The sequence below is a fragment of the Vidua macroura genome, chromosome 20, assembly GCF_024509145.1.
Source record: "Vidua macroura isolate BioBank_ID:100142 chromosome 20, ASM2450914v1, whole genome shotgun sequence".
NCBI lineage: Eukaryota > Metazoa > Chordata > Aves > Passeriformes > Viduidae > Vidua > Vidua macroura.
In genome coordinates, this window is record NC_071590.1 from 3786801 (window position 1) to 3800709 (window position 13909).

The window sequence follows — 13909 nt, forward strand, 5'->3', positions numbered from 1 at the left end:
AGCTTCAAAATAGAACAGCCCTCAGAAAAATGTTGTTAAAATTGCTTTCTTTGGCTTGAACATGGTGATTTCCTGAGGGTTTCCTTTCTCTTTCTTCTGCAGTAAGTACATCATAAGACAAGACAAACTTTACTGCTGATTTTCCCTTTGCTTGTTTTATCAGTGTCATAAGGACTGGGCAGAGCAGACAGGGTTCCAGTTGGCTGTTTGAAACCCACATGGGATCAGGGCACCCTGCACTGTGAAAGCACTGACAGAATCCAGTACCTAGGTTCAGTGTAAGACCAAAGCACTCCCAGTCACCAGTTCTGGAGGCTTTCAGATAATCACACATAATCCCAATGGGATGTATCTGATGCCTCCATACACTTAGGTGGTTGCTTAGGCTTGAACTGGGCAGGCATGGATGAGGACAGATAGGGAATTACAAGGCCTGGGAAGGGATGGCAAAGATAACCCCAAAGCTCTTTTCCATATCATGTGGAAGTTCCTGTGTGCTCCCCGAGGACCATTGTTGTACAGCATTCCAGGGTTTTGTTAATCTGGTGTTGTTCAGCAAGGGATTTAAAATAACTATCTGGAGCTACTGAGAATGTGTAGGGGAGGGAGGGATACACTATCTGGCCTTCTAGTGTAGACATGCCCTTAATTTCTGAAGGGCATCACATTTGATTATCAGTGTCTTAATTTGTAGTGAGATAAATTATTAAAGTGGCTTCATCAAATCTCTAAAAAAGCCATCCTTCAATTTTTTTCCTTGAAGACTGCCTGAACCTTTATCTGTCCATCTTTATAAATTCTTAATTCATTGCCCTTTCTCAGCCTCTTAGCTTGTAAAATGAGGCCAGTAGTGATTTAACTGATAGCTTTCAGAATACTGGACATCTCTGTGGAGACTTGCTTTTCCTCTGTTCCCTCAGCCATCCTGTGTGGTTTATTCCTGCTGCATTTTCATATGGCCTTTGGAAAAAAAATTAAGATCGTTAAACTTGGGAAAGTGTTGACATTTTCTGTGAGGATGGCTTCTGGATTTTTTGTCTCCTCCCTCTAATAACTGCCAAAATAAACATCACCAGAAATGTCTTTATTTACACCCTTCAGCATGTGGGTCTGCTTAGTCCCCTGCCTTCCCTTCTTCTCAGTCAGGGGCAGGCAGAGACTTGGTGGTTCCCACCCTTTGGGAGCATTTCTTCATGACTTGTTTGTGTTAGAGATGCAAGGAAGTAAGTTTTGAACATTTATACTTTCAGTCTTCAGAAACTTAGTGAGAGAAAATGGATGGAGGAGGGACTGTCAGTGCTCCTTTTCTGCTTTTAAGTGCTCCCAGCAGCAGCTGCTGCTGGTCAGGTGAGTGGTGTGACAACTCTCCTTGTGTGCCTGTTACCTGGTGTACATGGAGTTGGAGATGGATGTGGCTCTGTGGATAGATGAAAACTGGAGTGATAAGACATTGTGCTCTTCCTTCCTCTCTTCTTTGTCTTCCATGGTTTAGCCCTGAGTTCTGGTTTGGGATCTATTGTATAGAGAATATTATCATGAGAGGAAGTATTTGGGGCTGGCGTGTCTGGGTTTGGGAAGCTCAGAGTTGATTCCTGGCTCTGTCATGGTTCGTGTGGCATCATGTTACTTGGCCTCTGTGAGATGGGGGAATGATGCTGGCTTACCTCTTTCCTCTCAGGAGAAGCACAAGCAGAATGACAGGTGAGGGGGTACTGAGCAGCCAGCATTCTGTATGGGGCAGTAACAGGAGCTACGAGCACACAGAACACTGCAGGCTTTCAGCTGGTTCTCAGTTTTTGCTCAACCTCTCAATAACACGGGAAGGCTCTGCCCTTCCTGAACCTCACCTGTCTGGTGACATGGGATATCTTGTGCCTTGGCTCAGGTACTGGACATAGCCTTGTAAGACCCCAAATGAACTTGCTGGGCCCCTCTGGGTGTGATTCTACCACAGGGTCCTGAGCCACACCACAGCAAAATCCCAGGCTGTGGCGTTGCTCTGGGATCCTGATGCAGCACGGAGCTGGGGCACAGCTGGGAGCTCAGACCTCTGGTACTCCGTGGGCTGGAACCTTTGCTGAACTCTGCTGCTGGAGAAGAGGCTTTACCTGAGGAGCCCCAGGCTGTCCAGTGGTGTGAGGTGGTGGAGGGGTGTGTCTGCAGAAGGACCTGGTGCCATGTCCAGCCATAAATCCACACACTGATCATCAGCTCCTGCTCTGCTCTGTGGGAGAAGGGCACAGGTGGAGGCAGTGCAGCAGGAATGGAGCTGGCTGGGCTTCTGCAGCTCTCAGTGATGGATCTGTCAGGCTGATCCATGGAGGGGAAGGGCTGCTTGTTTCAACTAGGCTGAAGGACATGCTGGGAATGCATAAATACAAAATGGTATTCAAACTTCCAGCTGGGAACTGAGCTTGTCTCTGGTGGCAGAGCACTCTGTGGCACTTGGAGTTCTGCTGTATCTTGTGGGTCTGGGCTGAGCGTGTTCCCCAGTGGTCCCTGTGAAAGGGGCTGAGGTGCAGGCAGGTGTGGATGTGGAGACTTGCAGAACGATTGCATGGCTCCATGTATCAGCATATTGCCATCTCCCCTGCAGGGAAGTTGGGCCTTGGCTGGGATGCTGACTTTGGCTCTAGGTGTTCATACAGCACTTCTGCCTTCAAACTGTGTGATGGCTTTCAGGGGAGTTTTGGACTTTGAGCTGTGTGGTTATAACTACCTGCCAGCTCTCTGTCCTACCTGTGTGACTGAATTACTGCAGATATTCACCTCCTGTGCTCTGACTAACTTCTTTTACACTTTGTGAAGATGGGGAAATGCTGTGAAGTGCAATGTGACAGGGAACGAAGGCTGGGATATATCCATGTGTGATACAGGAATGAGTGAGATAATAAAACCTACTGATTGTTAAGATGCTGGCAGTCTGCAGTTCTTCTTGTAGAAATCTGAGAAGCAGAGAACTTTGGATCCAGGAGTGCCCTCCTCCAGAAACAGCCAGAGGCTTTTGGAAGCAATGTGTCTGACATAACAAGACAAAACCATCTCTGCCAGCTGCATCCACACAGGGTGAGGCAGGAGCTCTATTGCTGTGTTGGCTTGAGGTGAGATGGGAGTTCCAGCTGTGAAAAATGCCTCCATAGTTTTTCCTTTTGGAAAACTACCTGCCCAGATCTGCTGACAGCTCAGATGTGCAGACATGATTAACCATCACACAGGTATTGCTGAGCTGGAACTAACTGAGATACTCTGTGAAATGGGACTGGCTGTTCCTGAAGCAGCAGAGTAAGAAAAGCAGAAAATGGGAGAAAAGCAACATAAATCAGCAAGTGATGCCAGTGTAGCAGTTGGGTATAAATCATGAGGCCTCTCTGCTTTTAGTATTGTGTAATTGGGTTGTGTGACCCTTGGGTTGGTAGTGCTTTCACAGAGGCCAGGGAGTTGGATACCTCTGGAACAGCACATGGCAGAGAATCAAGGAATAGGTGGTTAGACAAGTTCTTCTGGGTTTTCCTTTAACTCTCCAGCACTGACCTGTAGCATAGCTGGAAGCAAACCTCTGCTTTGTGCCTCAGTCTTGCTATGTAAAACACATCTTTAGCAGCCTTATGCAAGTGTTTGTGATCTGATCAGTGTTCAAGGCTCTCCCAAGGGTGCTGCAGAGGACTGAAATACTACTTGTCTTTTAAAGGCATGTTTGCCATCTGTTACATAATAGCTTTTGCTTTGATTTTATGGTTGGATGGTGTACATTCCCCAAATAAAATCAGGCTAGGCCTGTAAAATGAGTGACCTCTGTAGCTGGGGTGGCAGAGCTGATTTCGTCTCTGGAATCAGACCTGAGTGAGGGAGCAGAACAGTGCATGCAGACAGTGGTTGGTGTCCTGTGTAGCAGGAAGTTTTATAATTACTTGAGATTAAGTTATATAAATTATTAGGAAAGCTGTTTTTGATTTCTGGACCCAGTTCCCATTGAAGGGGCTTTGGATTTCATTCCCTGGGATCAATTTCCTCAGGCTTGCCAGCAGTCCCAGCCCAAAGTCAGCTTCTTTTACATAACCAGAGTGAGCATGTTTGTGTTGGTGTCTCATGCTAACACAAATCCCATTGAAGCAAACAATACAAATAACACAAATCCCATGGAAGCAAATGCTCCATTCTGTGCACTCCCTGCTATTGGGAGAAGAATGAAGCAATGCCTAATCAAAGACACCATCTCATGCAATGCTAATGGGAAGTGCTCTGAGTGCTGAGCTCAAGATAATAAGACTCTGGGCTGAGCAGGAATTGGGCTCAAGTCTTTAGGGAGGCTTGACTGTCTCAACCTAGCACATACAGAGGTGGTGGTGGTGGTTTTGTGCTTTAGTAGCAAATTTGTTTTACACATTTTGTAGCAGAAGGGACAGGGAGGAGGCATTTGTTGAGAAACAGTAAAACTTTATCTGAATCCAGCTTCCTTAAAGCCAGTCCTTCTCCTGGGCTAGAGAAAATTGTACAGTCTGTGGGGATGAATTATCTGCTGCTTCTTTGGCTTCTCCACTCACCCTCCTTGTTCCTTCCTGGTCTTGGAGAGCTGTTTTAAAGGGATCCATTTCAGCAGGGAGCTCTTTGTTTGCAGAGCATCTAAATTGTACCAGTTTGCTTCTGGCTGTTTGTACTGGTGGAAGTGTGGTTGTGTTTCCAGATTCATGCAAAACACTGCTTTAAATATAGATGTTTATTCACTAGACTAGTGATGTTTTCCATCTCCAGCTGGGCCAGCCACTCTTTTCTTTCCACAGGTCTGCATGAATTTGGTTGGGTACCCCCCACTAGATGCATGTCCCAGTTTCCCCAGCACCTGGGGAAAAAAAAACCAACAGAACCCTGAAAACTTGTGTATTGCTGAAAATCAGCCCCTCAAGTGTTGTTTCAGAGCTACAGAACTTTTCTGTTGACATCAGTAGGATTTATTTCAAACCCTTCAAAGCATCAGGGCAGCAAGAACAGGCAGAGCCAAACCAGCATGATTTAAATGCAATTGTCCACATCACTCATGTACAGTGAAGAGAAAATGCAATTTATTTTTAACACTTTTTTAATTCTAAAGTGTTTGTATATTGAAAAGATGAAATGAAAGTTGACTTCACTTTGGCTCCATCTCACAGCACTGCCCTGATTCTTCTTGTCCCAAGGAGCTGACAATCCATGCTGATTTTCTCATACTGTGAACTTGTGCACAGCTTAGCAAAATAAGGATCTCAACCTAATAATCTCTCTGAAAGGTGATCTAACCACAAGCAAGACCATTAGCCTGGCAATATTTTGTTCTTCAAATCACAAAGAAAAATGTTTAAAGAAAATGTTTATGTAATCAGTCTTTTTTGTTTATTATTATTTTAATATTAGTGGTAAGCCTAATAAACTGAATGTGCCTGACCTATGGGATGTTATATCCTACATGTGAAGATTTTTTTTTTTCCCAATCGCACCCTCTATATTTGTCTCTCTTTTTACCTGGGAGACTTCAGAGCTGTGGAATTGTGACCTTGTAGGCTAATGACAGCTCTGGAATAGAGTTGCAGTGCATCTGTCTATATCAGGAGAGAGTAATTAGCAAGTTATTGATAGTCAGATGAAGTTGCAGCTTGAATTCCAGCCAGCAGAATGGCTTTCTAATACAGGGCTTGAGTGGACCATCCTGAACAGGAAATAACTGTATCATTATTATTTTAAAGAGATACTCCCAGGGTGTGGAGCATGTACAGATTGTGAATAATTCTACTTGAAGGCTGCTGTTTTTACAGACATGTTACCTTGTCTCCCCTCTTTCTATGCTAAAAGTGTTCCCTACACTCTTGCTGGCCATCATTATTTTTTCTGTTGTGTCATTCCTGAAAGAATTTGCTTTGGGGAATAGATTTCCTATGTCTCTCAGTGTCTGCAAGGATTTTTAATTTTATTTGCCAACTTTATGCTGATGTAGATGGAGAAGAGTTTGCTGAGTCCTTAAATTGTTTCCCATCTGCTTGGAATACAGGATCTGTGAGAGAACCATGACATACCACTGCTGGGTACAGGTTTGGGGCAGGGGCTTCTCAGCCTGAGGAGCTGAGGATGCTGAGCATGGGATGGGCTTTGCCCCTTGGCTGTGTTGAAATGTCCAAATTCCAAGGAAAGGAGAGCTTGGCCACAAGTGCAGCCTTCTCTAGAGGAACAGGCTTTGATGGGACATGCCACTGTCTCCAGCACACTTGTCCCTTCAAATCCTATTTCATATTCGTGTGATCTGTGTGGGGTTTACTGTGGTGTGTGCCCACACAGAAATGGAGTGGGCAGGAAAAGGACCATGCAAGCAAGGATGAAGGACCAGATGCAGGCAGAAGATCAGAGCCACTGGGCCACCTCTTTGATCCAGCTGCCTTTTTATGGCTATTTTCTGCCCTTTTTGTAAATAACTGGCTTTTATTTGACCTGTCTTTGGTGTGATTTTCCTCTAAGCCAGACCTTTCATTGTCTCAGAAACCCTGCAGCACATAGAGAGAGCACAGGGGAGATTTTTCCCTCAGATACTTCAGTGAACTTAAGCTTGACAAGCCCTGTTGCAGGCTGGCCCTTGGGATTTCCTGGGCATAAGTCTTCATGGATTTTTGCAGTAATGCTTTATGTGTAAATCCCAGCTCCTGAAGCTGAGTAGCTGTGGTCCCTCAGGTGTGTCTGTTGTCTGGCAGCTTCTTGGCCTTTCCAGGGTGGGGTCAGGGATTATTGTACCTCTGTTTCTCCAGGAAAGCATCCCCACTTGTGTATGGACAGCAGCAAGGCTGTGCTTCTGTAATATTGCTTGCTCTTACTTTGTCCAGTTGTTTCTTAATTAAACTGGGTATTGGAAGCTTTCACCAAGTGCCTTCCTGAGCTTTCTCAGAGTTTGGTGGGGTTTGTGTTCCAGAATTACTTTGCAGACAGGTGAATCCTGCCATTCATTACTTGTTTTCTGCTTTCTCCTGTGAAGTGTGATTTGTTTCCCCATCTAATATATATTTCTTCTCAATCTTCTAATTTAATTTACAGTGTTTGAAAACACTTGGAAAACCCATCATGAAGGCTGAGAAAGAGAAAGTTGCCAAGAGCTTGGAGCTGATGAACTTTCTCCTTAAAACTGTGAAAGGGCAGGTGAGTGTGTGACCCAGGATGTGACAAATGGCTGTTTTCTGAGTATCTTCTAAATGTCACACTTGGATTTTGCCCTGTGATTGCTACATCCCACCTCACTTCTTACCAAAAGTACCTCTAGTGGGAATGCCTGGTTGGATGTGAGAGCAGAAGAGCCCTCCTTTCTGAAGGAGTGATCCATAGTCTTCATGAGCTGGTCTCCAGAGGAGAATTTGTGCAGTGCTCAGCAAACACTTGTGTCATCTGCTTTCTTAGCAGCAGAAATACAACCTGAGGTACAGTGAGGGTGGATTTTATACCATGTGATTGCTCTTTCCTCTCCACTGAACTCCAGAGATCATGATTCCCAAAACCAGACTTATTAGCTTTAAGAGCAGAGGTGAAGCTTTGTTCTGGGGCTTTGTTTTCCGTAATAAAAAATTACTTTTTTGAGCATGCACAGATTTTCTACAGGTGACAAAATATGTCCCTAATGTGGTCTTATTTACTGGAGGAAAACACCACAAGCAGCAGAATTGCTGAAGCCCAGTTTCCTACTGATAAGGCCACAGCTCAGACCACGGCCTGTTTCTTTGTGAAGACCTAATAGGAAAATGGGTGGAGAAGAGAGATTATTTCCAAGGCTCTTGTAGGAGCTGAATAGCCTTTGAGACAGCCCTTTCTGCCTGGTTTGACTGAGATTATGCAGTGGGTTACAGAAGAGGGTGCCAGATCTTTAGAAACCAGACTGAGCACGCTGCTGCTTTTCTCCTGGATGTGTACATAGTCACGTGTCTTCTTTTCCCTGCTCCCAGCCATGGACAGGAAAGGAGAGCAGACTGAAGGACCCTCCAGTTCTTTTTATGCCACTACAGTTCTGTTAGACTCATGCCTCTCATGGTAGAAGCTCAAGTTTTCAAGCAAACCCAGTACCTGATGGTGTGGTGTGACTCACCAGTTTTTGCCCCAGACTGAAGTGGTGCAAACAGACTCAGGCTTGGAGGAGCCAGGCAGGATTGGTGATTCCTGCCATAGCCTTCCCTAGGAATGGCCTGTGCCCTGCTGCTGTGAGTGCCCCTACCCTGTTCACTCTGCAGATTGCCTCTCTTGCCTCTTGCAGAAGCTGAATGTGCAGCTGACAGAGGTGGAGGAAGTGCTGCTCACTCTGCAGCAGCTGGAGGACATTGGGAACTCCCCACGGCTCGACTCTCTCTACTGGAACGTGATGCGCTGGCTGAATTACACGTACGTGTGCTTGGCACCCTGGCCTTTGGCCTTCTCTGGGGCCTGCCTGCCTGTCCTGCTGGTGTACAGGGAGGTGGGAAGAGAAAGGAAGTCAAGGCAGCAACTTCAGTGTGGAGTTTAATGGAGCTCCTTGGTTGGTGGGGTTGAGACCCTCATTAATGCTTGTTTGGATTATACCAGGCTCATTGTTCTGTGTGCTTACATCTTGGGATTTGTCCTTGATGGGGAAGGGCTGTGACAGGTGACTGACATGTCTGATGCCTGATCCTGTGCTGCCAGAGACAAAAAGCCAGGCAGGCACTCCCCATCTCCATGGGCAATACTCATCCTCACAGCCCTCATCCTCACCCTGTGCTTCCTGCACCTTTCTGGTGCTGCTGCTGTTCGTGGACTGCCTGTCACATGGATCATACTGTTCCCTGGCTGTAAATTAAGTTGCTCTTGATTTTTGGCTTTCTCTCTGCAGGAAGCCCAAGAAAGAGAAGACAGCCACTAAGCCCACACAGGGAGCGGAGTTGCTGAAGCGGAAGAAGAAAGGATTCCTGCCAGAGACCAAGAAACGCAAGAATCGCAAGAAAGGCATCCAGGAGAATGGGGTGGAACCAGGGGAGGGTGGAGAACCAGCCCCAGAGGAACAGCCCCTGGGAACAGAAACCCCCAAGCATAAGAAAGGCCCCGTGCCAGGTGGCAGCAAAAAGCACCCAAGCAGGGGGGGCAGGGAGAACGGAGTGGCGAAGGCAGGCGGTGGGGACCTCCCCACTGCTAATGAAGGAAAAGCTGTGGCTGACAAGAAGAAAAAGAAGAGGAAAAACAGAAAAAGAAAAGGTGCTGCAGGCGATGAAGCTGAGCAGGTTCCAGCTGCAAAGAAAACCAAGGGGAGTGTTGTCCAGGAGACCCAGAAGCAAAACAAAGCCAAGAAGAAAAGAAAAGAGAAACAAGCTCCAGTGCTGCAGGAGTAAACTCCATGGACTCAGCCAGGCCTGGCATGGCTAGCATGGCTCAGTAGACTTATGAAATATCTTTAATATCTATAGTTTTTATATTCTCCATGACTTTTAAATAAACCTTCCATGATGCTGAGCTCTAAAGCTGTGGGTCTGGCTTGTGTGAAGAGTTCAGCCTAGAGCTTCAGGAGTTAGACAGCTTCCAGGCTCTGGGAGATGGACACTCTCTTTTCTCTGGCAGTGCCAGAGAATCCTGTCTCCGTGATTTCCCAAGGCAGAACTGAGAGTTTGGTTTGGATTCCTTGGGGAGTTGGGGTGGGTGTGCTGGCACTGCTGAGTTAGTGTCAAGCTTGTGTGGAAGATTCAGAACTCCTAAAGGCTCATCCCTGTCCTGCCCAGGCCCAGCAGTGCTCACAGCTTTTCCAGTGTGGGAGATTCAACCTCCAGAATGGCTGGGGTTGAATGGGTTTGCACAGGCACACTCTGGGGTCAGCTATTTCCAGTTTGACCACTCTGGTATTGTCTGTAGCTACCATGATCTGGTTTTTCTTGCCTTTTTTTGCTGCTGAGTGCTGGAGGGGTCATGGCCCCTGTGGTAGTGCAGGGAATCAATAAATCAGTGAAATAATTGAAATGGTTGATTGATTGGCCACTGTGGCAGGCCTGTGTGCAGCCATGCAAGGCACCTGGAAGGCCAGGCCTGCAGCAAACAGTCTGGGAAGGTGACTGCCTGGAATTGCATCTGCTTATTTATCCCCAGGCTCTTGAATGCTGGGATGCCATCATCCCTTTGGAGAGTGCCAGGACCAAGTTCTCCCAAGCACTGCGTACCTGGTCCTCATTGAGAGCTGAGGCTCAAAGTGTTTGAAATGCTGCTCATGCTGCAGTTGCCACCAAAACCTGCCCTGCTCCTCCCCACCTGCTGAGCACCCTGCTCCTGGATCCAGAACATGGGTGTTGATGCCTGGCCCTGACTCCTCTCCAGCATCTGAGGGAGCAGTGCTGGGTTAATGCTTGGACCTGATGACCTTGAAAGTCTTTTCCAACCTTAGTGACTTCTGTGGTTCTCTGAAGGCCTCACTGCTCTCCTCCCTACTGCAGAGGAGTTTGGTGCTGGCTCCTGGCAGAAGCTCTTGCTGGCAGAGGGAAGGGCTGGGAGCAGGGCTGTGCCTGTTGTGCCTTCAGCTCTCATCCTGCAGGTGGGTCTGTACCACCAGGCAGAGATAAGGGCACTGGAAATGTCATACTGCTTTTGGAGGGGGTGAGAGAAGAGCTGCAAAGGGCTGTGTTTGCCTGTGGCTATTTATCTGCCTTTGCAAGGATTCTCTGCTCAAATGGCACAGAACTCCTGAGAGACAGCAGCACAGACACGTCCCATTGCAGACCCACAGCTTCCACTTTCCCTGTCCCAGCAGTGATCCCACAAGCTGAGCTGCACTTCCAAGGTGTGTGCTGGCTCCTGTGAGCAGCAGGTGACAGCTGGAGCTTCTGTGCCACAGTTCAGCAGGGAATCTTTCCTGTGCCTGCCTTTCACTTCCTGCCTCCTTAGCTGCCCCTCGGCACTCGGGGGACTCAGCACTGAGGGGCACTGTGGTGTGGCCTTGGAGGACACAGCCCTTGTGCATGCTGGGTGAGGAGGAGTTGCAGGCTCTGGACTCTCCGAGTCAACATTGGCACAGATTGGGCAGGAGGTGAAGGGCAGCTCTCCTTGTGCCCACCCTGGATGACTGTTGGCTTCCAGCCTCTGCAGGGTTTGCAGAGGTACCCAGGCAGGATGGAGATTTGGGCTGCAGGTGTGTCACCAGGACGCTGCAGATCAGGCCTTCAGGAGGTGGCTGATTCCTGCTCTCCATGGTGCCCCCACGCTTGTCTGAGCAATTCAGGGCTGCACTCAGCCTGCTGGACCTTTTCTCCCAAAGCACTTACTCATCTGGAGGTGGCTGTAGGCTGCTGGCTGGAATAGCTGCTGCTGCAGCCTAAAGAAGAGCTGCAAATCTCTATTCCCAGGCAGAAGGTGTTGGCAATTACTGCCAATCCTGTCTCCAGGAAAAAGGGCACTTCTGCTCCAAATGGGCTTGTTGACATTGAGGATGCTGCCCTGCCTCTGCCATTTATTGCTGAAAGCTGGTTCACTGCCTCGTTAAAACCTCAATCCCAGCTAAGCCCCTCCAGCTGTCCCCAGTGATGACTTTTCATGTATTATGCAAATGCAGCACACAGGAGGCCAGCAGGTCACAGCTGTCCCTGGTTTAATGATCCAGAGGGGCTCCAAAGGGGACAAGGGGCTTCAGATCTGAAGTGTCTCACTAACGATTTCTTTCTCTCCGTGCCTGTAAGTAGGACATCCTGGGAATTTGTGCCTCTGCTGTGTGGAACCAGAGGAGGAACAGCAGGCAGGCGTGGTGGGTGGGAAGCAAGAGTGAGCTGGAGGAGAGGGTTCTGTCCAGGCAGTCCAGGGAGGGAATCCTCACCTGCCTGCAGAGAGTGCAGCTGTGGCACCCAGGGCCACCATGCTGAGGCCACAGAGCCTGGCTGAGCCACTCTGGGATACCTGCCAGGGTCACTGCAGGGAAGAGTTCATGTGGATCAGCTTGTCACTGTCATTGTGGGAAGGGCAAAGCACGAGGCCAAAGCTGTGCCAGCTGTTGTTTCTGACACAAGGATGGCCACTGGGTAGTGCCAGCTGTCAGGCTGGAGGGGTTGACTGGCCTCTGCTTTCTGTGTTCATGGGTGTGTTTATTCTCCAGGACTTGCAGAGTGGTCAAGGGGAAAAGGGACAGGAGCTGCAGGGCACAGTGCGAGTCATGCTGCTCTCTTTTGCCAATGAAATTACCTGACTTTGGGCTGGCTTTGATGCAGTGCTTATAGAATGCAGTCACTAATCCAACAAGTCAAATTGTGTTTCACCAGCACTTGTTTGGGCCTTTTAATAATCACAAAGGTTTCATTTTACTTGATTTCAGGTCCTGTTGCTCCACCGTTAGGGCTTTAGATGACTGAACATGCTCTGATTTAAACAAAGCCATTTCTTCTCAGCTGTCCTGGGCTCAGAGCTCCATGGTTCTTCTGGATGCAAGAGAACAGCCCCAGGTTCTGGGCACTGAGCTCAGGGGAGGGAGGCAGTGCTGGAGAATGGCCAAAGCCACGGAACAAATCCAGGCATGTCAAGTCCTGTGAGGGTGGTGAGGCCCTGGCACAGGTGCCTGGAGCAGCTGTGGCTGCCCCATCCCTGCAAGTGTCCAAGGCAAGATTAGGGCTTGGAGCAACCTGGGATAGGGAAAGGTGTCCCTGTCCATGGCAGGGGGGTGGAATTAATGGGTCTTTATGGTCCTTCCAGCCCAAAACATTCCATGATTCTATGATTTCTGATGTAATATCCTGTATGTCATACAAAGATTTTGCCTGGGACTCTGGGCACTGGGTGCAAGTGTTGGAGTTGCTCAGGAGAGGCTGCCATGCAATCAGCACCTCTTTGTACAATGTGATAAATGTAAATGCACCAGTGACACAAAGAGCATCAGCTTGTACAGACCAGCTCAGGAGAGGGTCAGGATAGTCACCCTGTGGCAGCCCATGAGGCTGCTGTTTCTCACAGCAAGGGTGGCCTGGTGAGAGCTCTACAGGCAGTGAGGGGTTTGTGAAGGTTTGTGAAGCAGGGATGGGGAGTGAGCGAGTATATGGGGGCACACACATAACACACACACACGAGTATGGCCCTGATCCAAACCCAGTGTGGACAGCACACTCTTCTTAGCAGTAGTTGATGGATGGAAGCTAAAGCTGCTGAGCTTCAAAGCTTATCTATCTGCTGGAACATCAGAATTTGGAAAATTATTCTTAATCAAGCAATTTACAAGAATGATTAAGCTGAAAGGCCTGAGAAGCACTGACAAAAGGCCATCAGGGATGGTGGTTTTAAGTGACAGAGCCTTTGCTTTTGTGATTTCCTGGCTTGGACGCTGCCCTGTGCTGAAGGAGGACACTGAAGGGAGGCCCTGCTGTGGAAGGGTCTCTCCCAGCTGGTCAGGGGACACCCTTGTCTGTGTGTCACTCAGCCCCAGGCTGAGCTGCAGGGCTCGATGAAGCAGGAGCAGCTCCCTCTCTCCTTTTATCCTGTGAGCTTGGTGAGTGTGGCTGCTGCAGGATCACTGGAGAAGGGCAGTCTTGATGCCCACTGTGGGACCACTTGGGAATCATTTCCTGGCTTCCTGTCCATCCTCCTGAGCACCTGACCCAAGGCTCCTGGCTCCCACACCACCCGTTTCCATCACTCCATCAGCCAGGTCCTCTAGCTGTGCTGTGAGGGGGCTGAATGGGGCTGGAGCAGGACCCACCTCTGTGCTCACACTGACTCCTTCCCCCAGCTCTGATCCTGGCTGGATCCAGCTCTGGGGAATAGGAGGCTGTACCCACCACCTTCCCTGCTCCTGCTGTTATTTCTCAACAAACTCCAGGCAGGCTGGTGTCCAGGGAAGTTCTTGGCAGCCCTGTAGCTGCTGGAGCTTGGAGCATCCTTATCATACAGGACCAGCCCTGCAGGCAGCAACCACAGGAGTGCACAGCCAAGAGGTGACACAAGAAAAGGAGCCAGGGGG

General features: G+C 48.6%; 1 protein-coding gene across 1 annotated transcript in view; it reads left to right on the top strand.

Moving 5' to 3' along the window:
• The window catches only part of MYBBP1A (MYB binding protein 1a), a 56993-nt gene extending 47535 nt beyond the window's left edge, over window positions 1-9458 (top strand). The window contains exons 25-27 of the mRNA XM_053995874.1: window positions 7045-7146; window positions 8246-8370; window positions 8837-9458. Of these exons, the coding sequence (XP_053851849.1) occupies window positions 7045-7146; window positions 8246-8370; window positions 8837-9329 (720 nt within the window). The 3' untranslated portion in view covers window positions 9330-9458. The remainder of the gene's footprint in view (window positions 1-7044; window positions 7147-8245; window positions 8371-8836) is intronic.
• The last annotated feature ends 4451 nt before the right edge of the window (window positions 9459-13909 follow it).